The sequence below is a fragment of the Halichoerus grypus genome, chromosome 1 (genome assembly GCF_964656455.1).
Source record: "Halichoerus grypus chromosome 1, mHalGry1.hap1.1, whole genome shotgun sequence".
Classification (NCBI taxonomy): Eukaryota; Metazoa; Chordata; class Mammalia; order Carnivora; family Phocidae; genus Halichoerus; species Halichoerus grypus.
The window spans coordinates 104,535,301-104,550,571 of record NC_135712.1 but is presented as its reverse complement, the minus strand read 5'-3'; the positions used below and the strand labels follow the sequence as shown (position 1 = coordinate 104,550,571).

The following is a 15,271-nucleotide window of genomic DNA, read 5'->3' as shown; positions in this document are numbered from 1 at the left end:
TATATTCCACCACTCCATCTTCTTAATGTTCTGCAAATGGCTTCTTATTTTAAATAAGTACCAAAAGTGACCTCTGAGTATTGTCAGCCAGATGATGCTGGGTTAGGTGCTGTAGGATTAGGTATGTGAATAGGAATGGTCTAAGCTGTTGAGAGAAAATCCAAGAAAATGACTCTCTCCTCTAGGGACCAGACCACAAAGCAGTTCCTCTGGGTTTGGACATTAATCAACAGAGGGCTGACACTGCTATTTTCTGCCACTCATTCCTGTATGGTTGGGGCTAGAGGCCCAAGTCCTGGGGATAATAACAGATGGGCTCTTATGTGTTACTAAATTCTGTTTCTTTTGTTGGCTAGATTACAGCATGGTTTATGGCAGCCAAGAATACAGACTTAGCCCCAAAAGGCCACTTGGAAAATTGACCACCCAGCCTTTTCCTATAAATGGACCCTGAGGATTCTCTGGAGGTTCCAGCCTGAATCACTAGCCAGGAACTGCCTCCCTCCAGCTAGGAAGGATGGTTTCCTGAAAGAGGGATACCCAGAGGGCAGTGATGGAGGAAGGGGACCCACCTGCCTGGTCAGCCACAACATCCACCCCCACCCCTGCCCTGCTTCCTTTTTGCCCACTGTCTCATTAAGGAACGTGAGAGAGAGGAGGTGAATCCAGCATTTCTCTGGCTCACTGCCTGCACACCTCAGTAATCAAGTGTGAGCTCACAAAGAGCTGCGTGATAAGCCATAGGAGGCAGGTGCCGGCCTGCTTTAACATGATGGGGAGTGCTGATGGGAAACAAAGGTTTGGGTCGTTCCCCTGCTATAACTTCTTCCCCCACTAGGGCCCTGGCACAGGTAGGGTCCATTCACATCACCATGGCTGTTTCTTAAACCCTTGCTTCATTCTGGGATCCACACTCAGCACCCACAATTCTTTCACTCTCTCCTCCTCATTCAGTCCTCCCCATTCCTACTTCTCCTATCTAGCTCACCTTTCTGACTGCCATTGTCTATTGTGCCCTCTGGAACTCCCATCTGCTTCACAAGCCACAGCCTTACAGCCTCAATTTTTCAGGGCATTGAGGCCAAAAGTCTCAATGGCTAGAATTAGACTGGGTTTATGATGTAGCCCAGCCTTATCTGTATGACTTTAGGAAAGTTACCTAACCAGTGACATCCCAGATTTTCTGTAAGTGGCAGTCTTAGGGAGGGCAATGTGACTGTAATGACCAGTGGGAGACACAGACATTGCCCATATGAAAATTGGAGGGGCTGGTAAAGACGAAGAGGGTGTGGAAAGCCACTTCACTGTCACTCCTTTGTACCACCACAGTTGTTACCCCTCCAAACTTTGACTTTTCTGTTTACCAAAGGAAAGATTGTTGTGGGGAATAAGTGAGATAATGTTGTAAAACACCTACACAGTGACCAGAACTTGACATTAGTTCAACCACTATTAGTGCCCCTTGTTTACCCTCCTTTGCTTCCTGTAACCAGCTGGGAACACTACAGGAGTAACTTGGAGAGGTTCCAGACCACCACATTGAAGTGAACAGCACAATAAAGAGATTCAAATGACTTTTTTGGTTTCCCAGTGCATATAAAAGTTATGTTTATACTCTACTGTAGTCTATTAAGTGTGCAATAGCATTATGTCTAAAAAATGTATATACCTTAGCTAAAATACATTATTGTTAAAAAATGCTAACCATCATCTGAGCTTTCAATGAGTTCTAATCTTTTTGCTGGCAGAGGGTCTTGTCTTTATGTTGATGGCTACTGACTGATCAGGATGATGGCTGCTGAAGGTTGGGGTCCTGTGGCAATATCTTAAAATAAGACAGCAATGAAATCTGCCACATTGATGGACTCTTCCTTTCACAAATGATTTCTCTGTAGCATGCAATACTATTTGATAGCATTTTACCCATAGTAGAACTGCTTTCAAAATTGGCATCAATCCTTTCCAACCCTGCTGCTGCTTTATCAACTAAGTTTATGTAAGATTCTAAATCCTTTGTTATCATTTCAACAATCTCCACAACGTCTTCACTGGGAGTAGATTCCAGCTCAAGAAACCACTTTTTTCACTCCTCCAAAAGAAGCAAGTCTTCATACCTTAAAATTTTATCATGAAGTTGTAGCAATTCAGTCCCAACTTCAGGTTCCACTTTTAATTCTAGTTCTCATGCTATTTCTGCCATATCTGCAGTTACTTCCTCCAGTGAAGTTGTGGTCCCCTCAAAGTCATCCACAAAGGTTGGAATCAACTTCTTCCAAACTCATTCATGTTAATATTTTGACCTCTCCCCATGAACCATGAATGTTCTTAGTGATGTCTAGAATGGTAACTCCTTTCCAGAAGGTTTTCAGTTTACTTTGCCCAGAGCCATCAGAGGAATCACTATCTCTGGCAGCTACAGTCTTATGAAATGTATTTCTTAAGTAATACTTCAAAGTTCAAATCACTCATTGATCCATTGGCTGCAGGATGGATGTTGTGTTAGCAGGCATGAAAACATTAATTTCACTGTACATGTCCATCGGAGCTCTTGGGTGACCAGGTGAATTGTCAATGAGCAGTCATATTTTGAAAGGAATCTCTCTCTCTCTCCTGCTCTCTCTCACTTTTTCTGAGCTGTAAGTCTCAACAGTGGGCTTAAAATATTTAGTAAACCATGTTGTGAACAGATGTGCTGTCAACAAGGCTTTGTTGTTCCATTTCTAGAACACAGGCAGAGTGGATTCAGCATAATTCCTAAGGGCTCTAGGATTTTCAAAATGGTCAGTGAGCATTGGCTTTAACTTAAAGTCACCGGTTGTATCAACCCCTAACAAAAGAGAAGCCTGTCCTTTGAAGTTTTAAAGCCAAGCATTGATTTCTCTTCTCTAGCAATGAAATTCTTAGATGGCATCTTCTTCTAAGAGAAGGCTGTTTTATTAACACTGAAAATCTGTTGTTTAGTGTAGTCACCTTCATGAATTTTCTTAGCATGATCTTCTGCATAACTTGCTACAGCTTCAACATCAAACTTTTCTTCTGCAGCTCCTCACCTCTTTCATCTTTTGAAGAACTGAAGAGAGTTTAGAGCTTTGATCTGGATTAGGCTTTGGCTTAAGAAAATGTCAGGCTGGTTTGATCACTTATCCAGACCACTCACACTTTCTCCGCAACAGCAATAAAGCTGTTTTGCTTTCTTATCACTCATGTGTTCAATGGAGTAGCACTTTTAATTTTCTTCAAGAACTTTTCCTTTACATTTATAACTTAGCTAAGAGGCCAATATTTGGCACAAGAGGCCTAACTTTTGACCCATCTCGGATTTTGACATGCCTTCCTCACTAAGCTTAATCAAGTCTAGTTTTTTATTTAAAGTGAGAGAGCTACTTTTCCTCCTTTCACTTGAACTCTTGGAGGTTTTTCTAGGGTTCTTAGGTGGTCTAACGTCAATTGTGTTGTGTCTCAGGGAATAGGGGGGCCCTGGGAGAGGGAGACAGATGGGGAATGGAGGATCGACGGGGCAGCCAAAACACACACACTTACCTATTAAGTTTGCCATCTTATATAGGCGCAGTTTGGGGTATCCCAAAACAATTACAGTAGTATCATTAAAGATCGCTGATCATGGATCACCATAACAAATATAATAATAATGAAAATGTTCGAATTACTGCGAGAATTATGAAAATGTGACACAGAGACACAAAGTAAGCAAATGCTACTGGGAAAATAGTACCCATTGCATTGCTTGATGCAGGGCGGCTACAAACTTTACTTTGTACAAAACACAATATCTGCAAAGTGCAGTGAAGTGAAGCACAACAAAACAAGGTGTGCCTGGCTGCTTGCTTATTTCCCCAGGCCGAGGAGGGAGAAGGGGTTGGGAGTCAGAGTCCTGGACTTGTCACCTACTTCTTACTACCTGTGTGATAGGGGCAAGTTAGCCTCCCAGAATACCCATTTTGAGTGGTGAAAAACAGAGAAAAAAATAACGCATCTTAGAGTTATTGGTAAGAGTAAATTAAATTGGTAGGATTAGATGCTAAAAAAAAGAAGTCCTTTATGAATGAGAAAGTCCTCTGCAAAATTAGGCACTAATACTAAGAAATATCCGTGAAGTGACTTCTGTGTGCCAGATATTATGCAAGGCATCAGGGACACAGTGGTGAACAAGGTGGTCTTCATGTCTCCAGCATTTGCATCACAGCCAAGGTGGCCCAGAGAGAGAGACCAGTAGAGACAGATTCATTACAATGTGAAATTTGCTATGGCAGAGATGGCGGGGAAGGAAGGAGTCAGAGAAGATTCCTGCCAAGAAACTGATAGCTAAGTAGTTGTCTAAGGACTAGGAATAGTCAGCGCAGGAAGAGTGGTAGTGGTGAGGGAAGAATATTCTAGGTGAAGAACATAGCATATATGTATAAAAACTCAGTGCACTGAGAGCAGAGTGTCCATCTATGGTGTTTAGGACCGTATAATTGTTCAAGGTGTTAGAGTTAAAGAGACCCTGTGAGAACAGACAGTGGTCAGGGGCCTGATTATGAATGTCCTTTCCTGAGTCTCTCAGCCACAGAGGGGCTGTAACCAGGTGTCTGATGGGACCTCTTTGAATGCCACACGTGGTGCCACCCTCACTCTTGGACTCCATCTTTTTAGGTGGGGAGACCCCCAAGTCTTTTCCCTCCCCCTTCCTATAAGTGAGCCTCCTGCTGGTTTCATTTACCTTTATGTCCAGCCTTAGCCCATGGGAAATTAATTGAATTAATTTACTCTCCCTAGATTCCCCTTGAATTTTTATTGAACCTGCCTTTCCAAAAACTATGTTTTGCTCTTGCTTGCAGGCTGCAGATAAAATGGCATGCCAGCTGCCTCCTTTGTGAAACCAAGTTTGGCCTTTTGGTCACCCCTCCCTATCCCCCATATCATCTGGTCCCCAGGCTCTATCTGTGGTAGGCAGAATAATGACTCCCCAAAGATGTATATACACCCTAATCCCCAGAACCCATGATGATGTTACCTTGTGTGGCAAAAGGGACTTTGCAGGTATAATTAAGTTAAGGTCTTGAGATGGAGAGATAGTCCTGGATCATCTGGGTGACACCAAGGTGATTACATGGGCCCTTAGAAGGGTGGGGGGAGGCTCAGAGTCAGAGATGTGATGAGAAAAGCAGAGGTCAGAGGGAGGCAGGACAGGAGCTGAGCGGGGCAGGCAGCCTCCAGAAGCTGGACAAGGGCAAGGAAACAGATTTCTCCCCAGTGCCTCCAGAAGGAGTGCAGCCCTGCTGACCCATTTGGGACTTCTGATCTCGAGAACTGGAGGATAATAAATTTGTGCTGTCTTAAACCAAGTTTATGGTCATTTGTTTCAGCGGGGATGGGAAACAAGTACCTCACCCCTTCTGTGCCCTTCACTCCAAGCCTCCGCTTGGGTGATCCAGTGATCCCCCAACTCTACTCCTTGCCCAAACTCTACTATGGTCTTGCTCTAACTTTCTGTCCTTAATTCTTTCCCAAATGGATTCCTCCACTTACGCTCTGGTATTCATTCTCACTTTCTCTAGCTCCTGATTCCAGCTAGTACTTTGTTCCGCATCTTCAATCTCTTCATTGTTCCTGGGTTTTATTTTATTTTATTTTTAATTTTTAGGCCTAGATTGGTTTATTTTTACATATTTTTACATGATTTAGACATCACAAAATCTTTGCAAGGCATATCAGGAAGGTGATTATTCTTATATTATGGATGAAGAAAATGAGAAATGTGGAGATTCAAGAGCTAGGAATTTAAATAAACAACTTCAGAACAAGCTAAAATGGCTAAAAGCAAAACTGTCCTCCTTGAAGCCTTGCCAATCTCCAACCCTAGCCAGGAGTCCAGTGCATCTTGGTACCTCAACCAACATTCATTGAGGGCCTAGGATCTGGCAGCTCCTACTACATGCTTTTGCTTCCCCTCCTTTATGAATGTATTGGGATTTTGAGCAGAATCCAGGGCCCCTTCCCAGACCTACTGAATTGGAAGTCTCTAGGGATAGGGCCCAAGTCTACGCTCCAATGTCCAGGACTCCCAGCCCTGTCCCTATCTCCTCAAGGCCCTTTGCCCCTCTATTCCACCTGGACCAATTTTGAGATATCAAAGATATCTGAATATCTTTGGGGGTTCATTATTCTGCCTACCACAGATAGAGCCTGGGGACCAGATGATATGGGGGATAGGGAGGGGTGACCAAAGACCCAAATGCCCCACTAGTGAAAAGGGTCAATAGTTGTGAGGTTCAATTTGTATGTGTTTAGCAGAAGTAATTGGGAAAGATCAAGGCATTCCAAAGGATTTATTTTAGTTCTCCTTACTTCCTCTAAACTTCTACACTCGTGCGGTCAGTTCCTAACCTTCCCTCCACACACAATCCATAATAGATGATCACCACTCCTCACCCCACCCACCCAGGCAATGCCCTGGGGAGTCCCCAGTTGCCAAATCTAAGTTCAGTTCCCCTCTCCAGGCTCCTTTACTTCTCTAGATCTTGATCCTGTTGAGGCACTTTACACCCTTTGGAGACTGCAACATCTTTTCCCTGGTTCTCCATGGTCTCCAATCTGGTCTCTTTTGGTCATTTATTCATTTCTGAATTCAACAACTTTTTATTGAAATCCTACTGTGTGTGCAGCACTATGCTAGGGAGTGCATGTAAATATGCAGACACAGGTCCCTTAAGGAGTTTAGAGTGCACTGGGAAAGACAGTCATGCAAAAATAATGACAATATATTGCTCTAAGAGCAAAAGCAAAAATGCACACCAGGTGACACAGATGTCCCCAGTCCTCAGCCCAACCTCCTACCTAGCTGCTCAAAGTGTGGTCTGAAGCAGCAGGAAAAGCATCACCTGAGAACTTGGAAAAGGGCAGAATCCAGGGCCCCTTCCCAGACCTACTGAATTGGAAGTCTCTAGGGATAGGGCCCAAGTCTACGCTCCAATGTCCAGGACTCCCAGCCCTGTCCATCTCTTCAAGGCCCTTTGCCCCTCTATTCCACCTGGACCAAAACTCCCATTCTTCAAGGTTAGCCTTGATGCCACTCCCATTGTGAATCTTCATGTTACCTATTTCTCCCTAAGGCAGAAATCATTGCCCCTCCTTCTGTTTATACCATCCGCAGAATATTTATCACCCTGTTTTGTTCTGTTTGGTTTTGTGAATGTTTACTGAGTGCTATCAGATACTATGCCAAGGTCTGGGATACGGAAGAAAAGAAGAAATCGTTCCTTACCACCAGGCATTTGTAGCCTATTGTGGTTAGTCATGCATATGACCATTCTTGCCTGCTTTTCTTTGAACAATTTGAATGTTGACTTCAAATGTTCCATTATTCACCTTAATGTTCACTCAGGAAATGAAACAGAGTTGCAATCATAATTGATAAAACCCTGGGTTGACCTTTAATCTTCACTTGTGCACATGTTTGGGTACCTTCCATAATCCATTTCTACTTTCCCCCTCCTGTCAGTCTTTGGACTCTATCTGAATATCTTTGGGGGTCAGCAGAAGCACCAGGGGTACATTGTGTGTCCTAAACAGAGAATATCAGGACTTTTGTTTGGATGTTGGTGGGGTGGGGAGAGGAGGTAGAAGCATGGTGCCTAGAGAGCCCCCTGGACCTGTACGGAATCCACAAGGAGAAAGCCTGCTGAAAATGGAAGCCAAAAATCAGAAATCAAATCTGAGAAATAGAGAATAGGAAAACTATTCTGTTTGTATTATTTGACTGCTGGATCAACCACCTCATCAGAAGGTATTTTTCCCCATTCCATTAGCTAATAAATTCCTTTTATCATTTAAACCAGCATGGGTTGGGTATTCTGTGACTGATCATCACAATCATCCTAATTATTACAATTTTGTATTTGATTCCAAAAAACCAACAACTAACTTGCTATCTAGAAAATGAGCCTTTGTTTGCTCTCACTCCAGGCTGACTTCCCCATGTGCAGGTCATTTCCTTGGCCCTCTCTGAGAAACCACAGATTCCTGGGACTGCATGGCCACACTCAACTTCAATTCAAGCTTTTCTGCCATAGTGACAGGTTTTACCTTTGTTCTGTTTTTAGTACTGTGCCTGTTATGGTTAATTTTATGTGTCAACTTCACTGGGTCATCGAGTGCCCACACATTTGCTTGAACATTATTCTGTGTGTGTTTGTGAGAGTGTTTCCAGATGAGACTGGCATTTAAATTGGTAGAATGAGTAAAGCAGATTGCCCTTCCCAATATGGTTGGGCTTCCTTGAAACTGCTGAGGGCCTGAATATGAGGGGTTGGGTTGAGCTGGGACATTGGTCCTCTCCTGCCCTTGGACTGTGACTTACACCATCAGCCATCTGATTCTGAAGCTTTCAGACTTGGCCCAATGCTCACACCATTGATTCTCCCACTCCTCAGGCCTTTGGACACAGACTGGAACTACACCACTCATTCTCTTGGGTCCTCAGCTTACAAATGGTGTATGGCAGGACTCCTCAGTCTCATAGTTGCATAAGCCAATTCCAGTTGCTCACGATATATGTGTCCTATTGGTTCTGTTTCTCTGGGTGTGTTTGGGCGCAGGAGGGAGGAAATCTGGAGCACACATCCTGTCCTCATACCCAGAAACATGCCCGGTTGTGTGGACCATCAAATATGTGATATGCTTTTGCTTTTTACCTCTGGTTGCTTTCTCTTCACGGCTACATGCAAAAGCCGGAGAAGATGGTACTGTTCTGGTTGTTCTAGCTGAGACATCAAGGCCAGGAGTTCTGTCAGGTGTCTGTTGATTGGCTGAGGCTGCTTTTCATACACAGCGGGCAACACCCTCAACAACATGGCGTTGCCTGTTGAGGGAACAATACCGGGAATGATGAGTATTAGCTCAGAGTCAGTAGAAACACATTTATTATCAACACAATAATCTTTGCGCTTATTCATTAAATAGTGTGGAGTGATGGCCAAGTCCTCCGCTAAAAATAACACAGCATCTTATTCTGAAAAATCACTAAAGCATGACTTAAATGGATTCCGTAAAAGTGAATATTTTATTTATTTATTATCTAATGAAAAAGTTTTCCAGAGTAATGCAACATGGGGAAAGAGGAAAATTTGACAGTAACCAGACCACACCCTTAAGAAGGAAACAATTCTGATAAAGAATTCCTGACGAGAAACAACATTTGGATGCTGTTTAAATGAAAACTAAGCAGTGCCATAAGGATGAACCTGAACTGAAAAACGTGCAGAGGAATGTATTCACGTTCCTGAGAGATACAGAGGCATGATTTAGACAACTGACACATAGCAACGCTGCCTTATTTTTATGAATAGTTAGAAAAGTAGCAATGCAAATTTAAATCCCCAATTTCTGTACTATTTCAACAGAAGTTTAGACTCAGCTTGTTTGTCACACATGATTTGCCTCAAAGACATGTATGGACAACTGGATTTAAAATGGCAAAATCTCAAAAAAAAAGATATTGCATAAGCTACAGGGGCTTATCTGCAAACAACATATGGGAAACATCTGCTTATCACTTTAGTATGGATTTTTTCTTAAAATCCTCTCAAGTACTTAAATGTCCCAGGAGAATTGGTTTCTAGGGATTTCTTGAAGAAAATTTTTTTGGTGTCTATTTACTTTAAATTTGGCTTTGTATATAGAAGAAAGACACAGAAGGAATCAAATAAGCAGCAGTGATTACACATATATAGACCTTTCTCAAACAGAAGGGAGATGTCCATATATAAAGGACATTTAGATATGAGAATAGGATGAAAGGCTATCATTTTCAGAATATCAGTGACTAATATTAATAGAAGGGTGATTCTGGATCAAATTAAATGTATATGGATGATGATAAATAATGAGAATTGCTTTTCCCACATGCAGTTCATAGAATTAGTCTCCAGCAGATTTTGGTCATATGCCCACAGAGTGCAAAGTATTAGAAATATTCAGGGTTTGTTTTTTTTTTTTTTTAAATGTTGTGTCCATACACAACACATTGCTTTATTTTGTTTGTTTTCTGTCTCTTTTAACCAAGAGCTTTTCCTTAAAAATCAGGAATTTTAAATGTAATGCCCAGCCAGTCTGTACAGGGTACAACAGATCCTAGAACTTAATTATGTAGACATACTGATCAATCTCTAAAGAATTTCATGATAAATAACACTCTCTTTGGAATTGAAGACAGGAAACTGGTGTAAGGCTTTTGGTACAATACTCATTAAACACCCTGAGAGCCTTGAAGGGAAAGACTCCAGATTAGTCATTTTCAGCTGACTTGAATTTCGGTCAAATGATGCAAAAATAAATGTGTAAAAATTTTTTTCTAAGTTACAAACTGATGAAGACACTTTGATGTAGAAATCCTATAAATTCAGAGAAAAAAGAGAAATCCTATAAATTCCATTTATAAACTAATATTTTTTTACATTATGGAATATTTGAAACCATTAGACAAATGAGGCAATAATATAAAGAATAGGGTTGTGCCCACCAACCAGCTTTGTCAAAACAACCTCGTGCCCAAATCGCTTCCTATCCCACTCATTCATTTCCTTTTCTCCCCAAGGGCAACCACCATCCTAAAGTTGGTATTCATCATCTTCATGAATGTTTTTACATTTTGCTTGCATGTGTATCTACCAACAAACATTTTATAGTGTTGTTTTGCATGCAATAAAATTTTGTATCAATAGTACTCATACTGTACAAATCTCTTTGCAACATTTAATTTTTTTACATTCAACATTGTGCTGAAGTTTTAGCTCCAAGAAGCTCTCCTTCACTTATTCTCACAGCTATATGGTATTCTATTGTATAAATAGGCAACAGTTTATTCATATACTCTATGGTTGAAAGACATTACCATGATGATGATGAAGATGATGATGATGATACTTTTTACCAATAGTGCTACAATTTTTATACTTATTTCTTTGTTCATAAATGGGAGATCTTCCTTAGGGTACTGCCTCTGAGCTTAGTGTGCTTAGAAATCACCCAGGTATCTTGTTAAACCATAGATATTGATTCAGCAGGGCTTGAGAATCTGCATTTCTAACAAGCTCTCAGGTGTTGCTGATGGTCCCTGGACCACATAATTAAGTAGCAAAGCAGAGGCTATGTCCCTGGGAGTTAAGTTTCTAGATCTTCCAAAATTTCTTTGCAGTGTGGTTATATTAGTTTTCTATAGCTGCTGTAAGAAATTACCAAAAACTTAGTGGCCCAAAATAACACAATTTCTTACCTTATATTTCTATAGTTCAGAAGTCTTCTGTGAGTCTCACTGGGCTAAAATCCAGGCATTGGAAGGGCTGAGCTCCTTCTGGGAGGTTGCAGAAGGGAATTGGTTTCCTTGACTTTTCTAGTTTCTAGAGACCATCATCATTCCTTGGAGTTCCCTTCCTCCATCTTCAAAGTCAGCAACAGAGCGAGCACCTCTCTGACTCTGCTGCTATCATCATATCTCTTCCTCTGATTCTCCTTTCTGCCTCTCTCTTCCACTTTTAAAGAACCCTTGTGAATACACTGGGCCCATGTGTATCATCTAGGATTATCTCCATATTATATGTAGCAACCTTAATTGCATTTTCAGTGCAATGAAACATAACATGTCCACTGGTTGTGGGGATGAAGACGTGAACATTTGGGGGGCATTATTCTGCCTATCATCATGATTATAATGATCTACACACCCACCAGCAGCATGAGTGTTTCTGTTGCTCCTATCTTTGCCAACATTTGGTTTTGACAGACATCGGTTATTGCCAGTCTGGTGGAGTGTGGCATGGTATCTCATTTTTTTGTTGTTGTTTTCATCTTCATTTCCTTAACTGCTTGTGCAGTTAAGCGCCCTTTTAATATGTTTACAGGTCATTTCCCCTTCCACGATTTGACCATTTGTATCCTTTGCCTATTTTCAATTGGGATGTTTGTGTTTTCTTCTTGATTTGTAGAAGCTATTTATTTATTCTAGACACTAGTTTTTTTAATCACGTCTAAAGTTGCAATGTCAATATAGTTGATTTTTAAAATTTCTTTATAGTTTATAATTTTTTGTCATTGAGATAGCTTTCTCTACCCTAGGTTCACAAAAATTTTCTCCTAAAAGCATTATGGTTTTGTTTTTCATATTTGTCTTTAATCCATCTGGAATTTACTTTTGTACATGAGGAATGGATTTTTTGTGTGTATATAAACAATTGTCCTAGCATTTATCAAGTTGTCAGTTGCTTCCCTTCTGATTTTTTAATACCTTTTTCACATATAAGGTTTCTCATATGTCTGGGTCTGTTTCTGGATATTTATCATACCTTTACCAATTATACATTTTGTTAATTCTAATAACTTTATAATAAATCATTATATCTCATGGGGCAAATTATCTTCTACTTCAAATTCCTCTTGGTTCCTTTACATAAATTTTTTTAAAAGATTTTATTTATTTATATGACAGAGAGAGACACAGTGAGAGAGGGAACACAAGCAGGGGGAGCGGGAGAGGGAGAAGCAGGCCTTCCGCTGAGCAGGGAGCCCGATGCGGGGCTGGATCCCAGGACCCTGGGATCATGACCTGAGCCGAAGGCAGACGCTTAACGACTGAGCCACCCAGGTGCCCCCCTTTATATAAATTTTACCATTAGTTTGTCAACTTCCTTGAAAAATGAGGTTATTTTTCCCTCCATACTGAATGTACAGACTAATTTGGGATAATTGACATCTTTGTGAAATTGAGTCTTCCCATCCAAAAACATATGGCCTTCCATCTATGCAGGGTTTTAAAAAATGTTTTTCAATAACGTTTTGTGATATTAGCTGTGTTTTTTTTTTTCAGTTAATCCTATTTTTTTATTTTATTATGTTATGTTAATCACCATACATTATATCATTAGTTTTTGATGTAAAGTTCCATGATTCATTGTTTGCATATAACACCCAGTGCTCCATTCAATACATGCCCTCTTTAATACCCATCACCAGGCTAACCCATCCCCTCACCCCCCTTTCTCAGAGTCCATAGTCTCTCATGGTTCGCCTCCCCCTCCAATTTCCCCCTCCTTCATTTTTCCCTTCCTACTACCTTCTTTTTTTTTTTTTTAACATATAATGTATTATTTGTTTCAGAGGTACAGGTCTGTGATTCAACTATCTTACACAATTCACAGCATTCACCATAGCCATACCCTCCCCAATGTCTATCACCCAGCCACCCACGCCTCCCACCCTCCACCACTCCAGCAACTCTCAGTTTGTTTCCTGAGATTAAGAATTCCTCATATATCAGTGAGATTATATGATACATGTCTTTCTCTGATTGACTTATTTCGCTCAGCATAATACCCTCCAGTTCCATCCACGTCATTGCAAATGGCAAGATTTCATTCCTTTTGATGGTTGCATAATATTCCATTGTGTATATATACCACATCTTCTTTATCCATAGAGCTACCATACGACCCAGCCATTGCACTACTGGGTATTTACCCCAAAGATACAAATGTAGGGATCCAAAGGGGTACATGCACCCTGATGTTTATAGCAGCAATGTCCACAATAGCCAAACTATGGAAGAGCCAAGATGTCCATTGATATTAGCTGTGTCTTATGTATCTCTTAATTAAATTGATTCCTAGGTATCTCATTTTTGTTGTTGCTATTGTAAATAGAAACTATAAAAATGTATTATCAATTGTCTGCTGGTATTAAGAAAGCAACTGATGTTTATGTTGATCTTTCAGCCAGCAAAACTTGCTCAATTCTCTTATTAACAATCTGTCTTCAGAGTCTCTTAGATTTTCTGTATATAGGTAATCAACTCATAATAATTGATGATAGCTTTGTTTCTTTTTTTCTGTTCTTATATCTTATGCTTCTTTTTTTTGTCCTACTTTACTAGCTAGAACCTCCAATACTTCAATGAACAGAACCAGTGTCCAAGGTATCCTTTTGTTTCTCCTATTTTTAAGAAGTAAGTTTCTAAGGACTCATCATTATGTATATATAGATTTCTATCAATTTTGGTATTTCTGTTTTATTAGTTTAAGTTTCTGTTTCCTAGTTTGGACATAACTGTTGCATTTTATTAAATGATTTTCTGCATCCATTGACATGATTATGATTTCTCCTTTAAATTGTTCATGTAGTAAGTTAATAGATAATTCTAATGTTTAACCAATCTTGCAGTCTTGGAATAAACTCAACTTGGTTATAATGTATTTTTATGCATATATTACTAAGTTTGTTTGGCTAATATTTTATTTAGAGCTTTTGCATCTATGTTCTTGAGTGAGGTTGGCCTTCTTTTCTTGTACTGTCCTTGTCTCTTTTTAGTATCATAGTTACTACACATATAGAAAGTATTTAGCACATTCCTGCACACTTTATTCTCAGAAGGAGTTTGTATAAGATGAGGTTTAGCGGTGCCTGGGTGGCTCAGTCGTTAACCGTCTGCCTTCGGCTCAGGTCATGATCCCGGGGTCCTGGGATCGAGCCCCACATTGGGCTCCCTGCTCAGTGGGAAGCCTGCTTCTCCCTCTCCCACTCCCCCTGCTTGTGTTCCCTCTCTCACTGTGTCTCTCTCTGTCAAGTAAATAAAATCTTAAAAAAAAAAAAAAAGTGAGGTTTATATGTTCCTTGAATGTTTGGTAGAACTTGCTTATCAAACTTTCTGGATAGTGCTCTATATATTTCATTATTTCAAAATTTATGTAGTTTAAGTTTTTGTACCCTTCAGCAGTTTTTTCTTTTTTTTTTTTGAATTTGAAACTGTTACTAAATAATTCTAAATAAAGTGCTTATCATATTTTATCCTCTTCTCCCTTAAAGTTATTTCCAACTGATACAGCTATAGCTATCCTAGCTTTTTTGAATTGCACGTGTTTGGTATATTCACTCCCTGCTCTTTTCAAGTTTTTTACTTTAGACATTTCTAGATTTTTATGTTTTATGTGTGGCTCTTGTAAGTGACCTATAGCTGGGATTTTAAAAATATTCCTACTTGACATCTTATGTTTCTTAACTGGAAAGTTTGTTTTATTAATAGTTATGATGATTATTGGTATATTTGGATTTATCTTTACATTGTGTTGTGTTTTGTATTCATCTTGCTTTGTCTATGTTTGTTTCCCCTTCTTTACTGCTTTCTATTGAAAAAGGTTTGTTTGTTTAATTCTATTTCTTCTATTTGAACATTCTATTTCCTTTTGGTTTTCATGGCTGTCTTTAAAAAGATAAACATTCTGGAACT

At 40.1% G+C, this 15,271-nt stretch overlaps 1 protein-coding gene across 2 annotated transcripts in view; it reads right to left on the bottom strand.

Moving 5' to 3' along the window:
* Positions 1 to 15,271, bottom strand: part of VEPH1 (ventricular zone expressed PH domain containing 1) — a 216,003-nt gene that overhangs the window by 152,685 nt on the left and 48,047 nt on the right. For both annotated transcript variants that reach the window (XM_036122400.2, XM_078069976.1), the window contains exon 4: positions 8,694 to 8,860. In XM_036122400.2, coding sequence (XP_035978293.2) covers positions 8,694 to 8,860 — 167 coding nt within the window. The remainder of the gene's footprint in view (positions 1 to 8,693; positions 8,861 to 15,271) is intronic.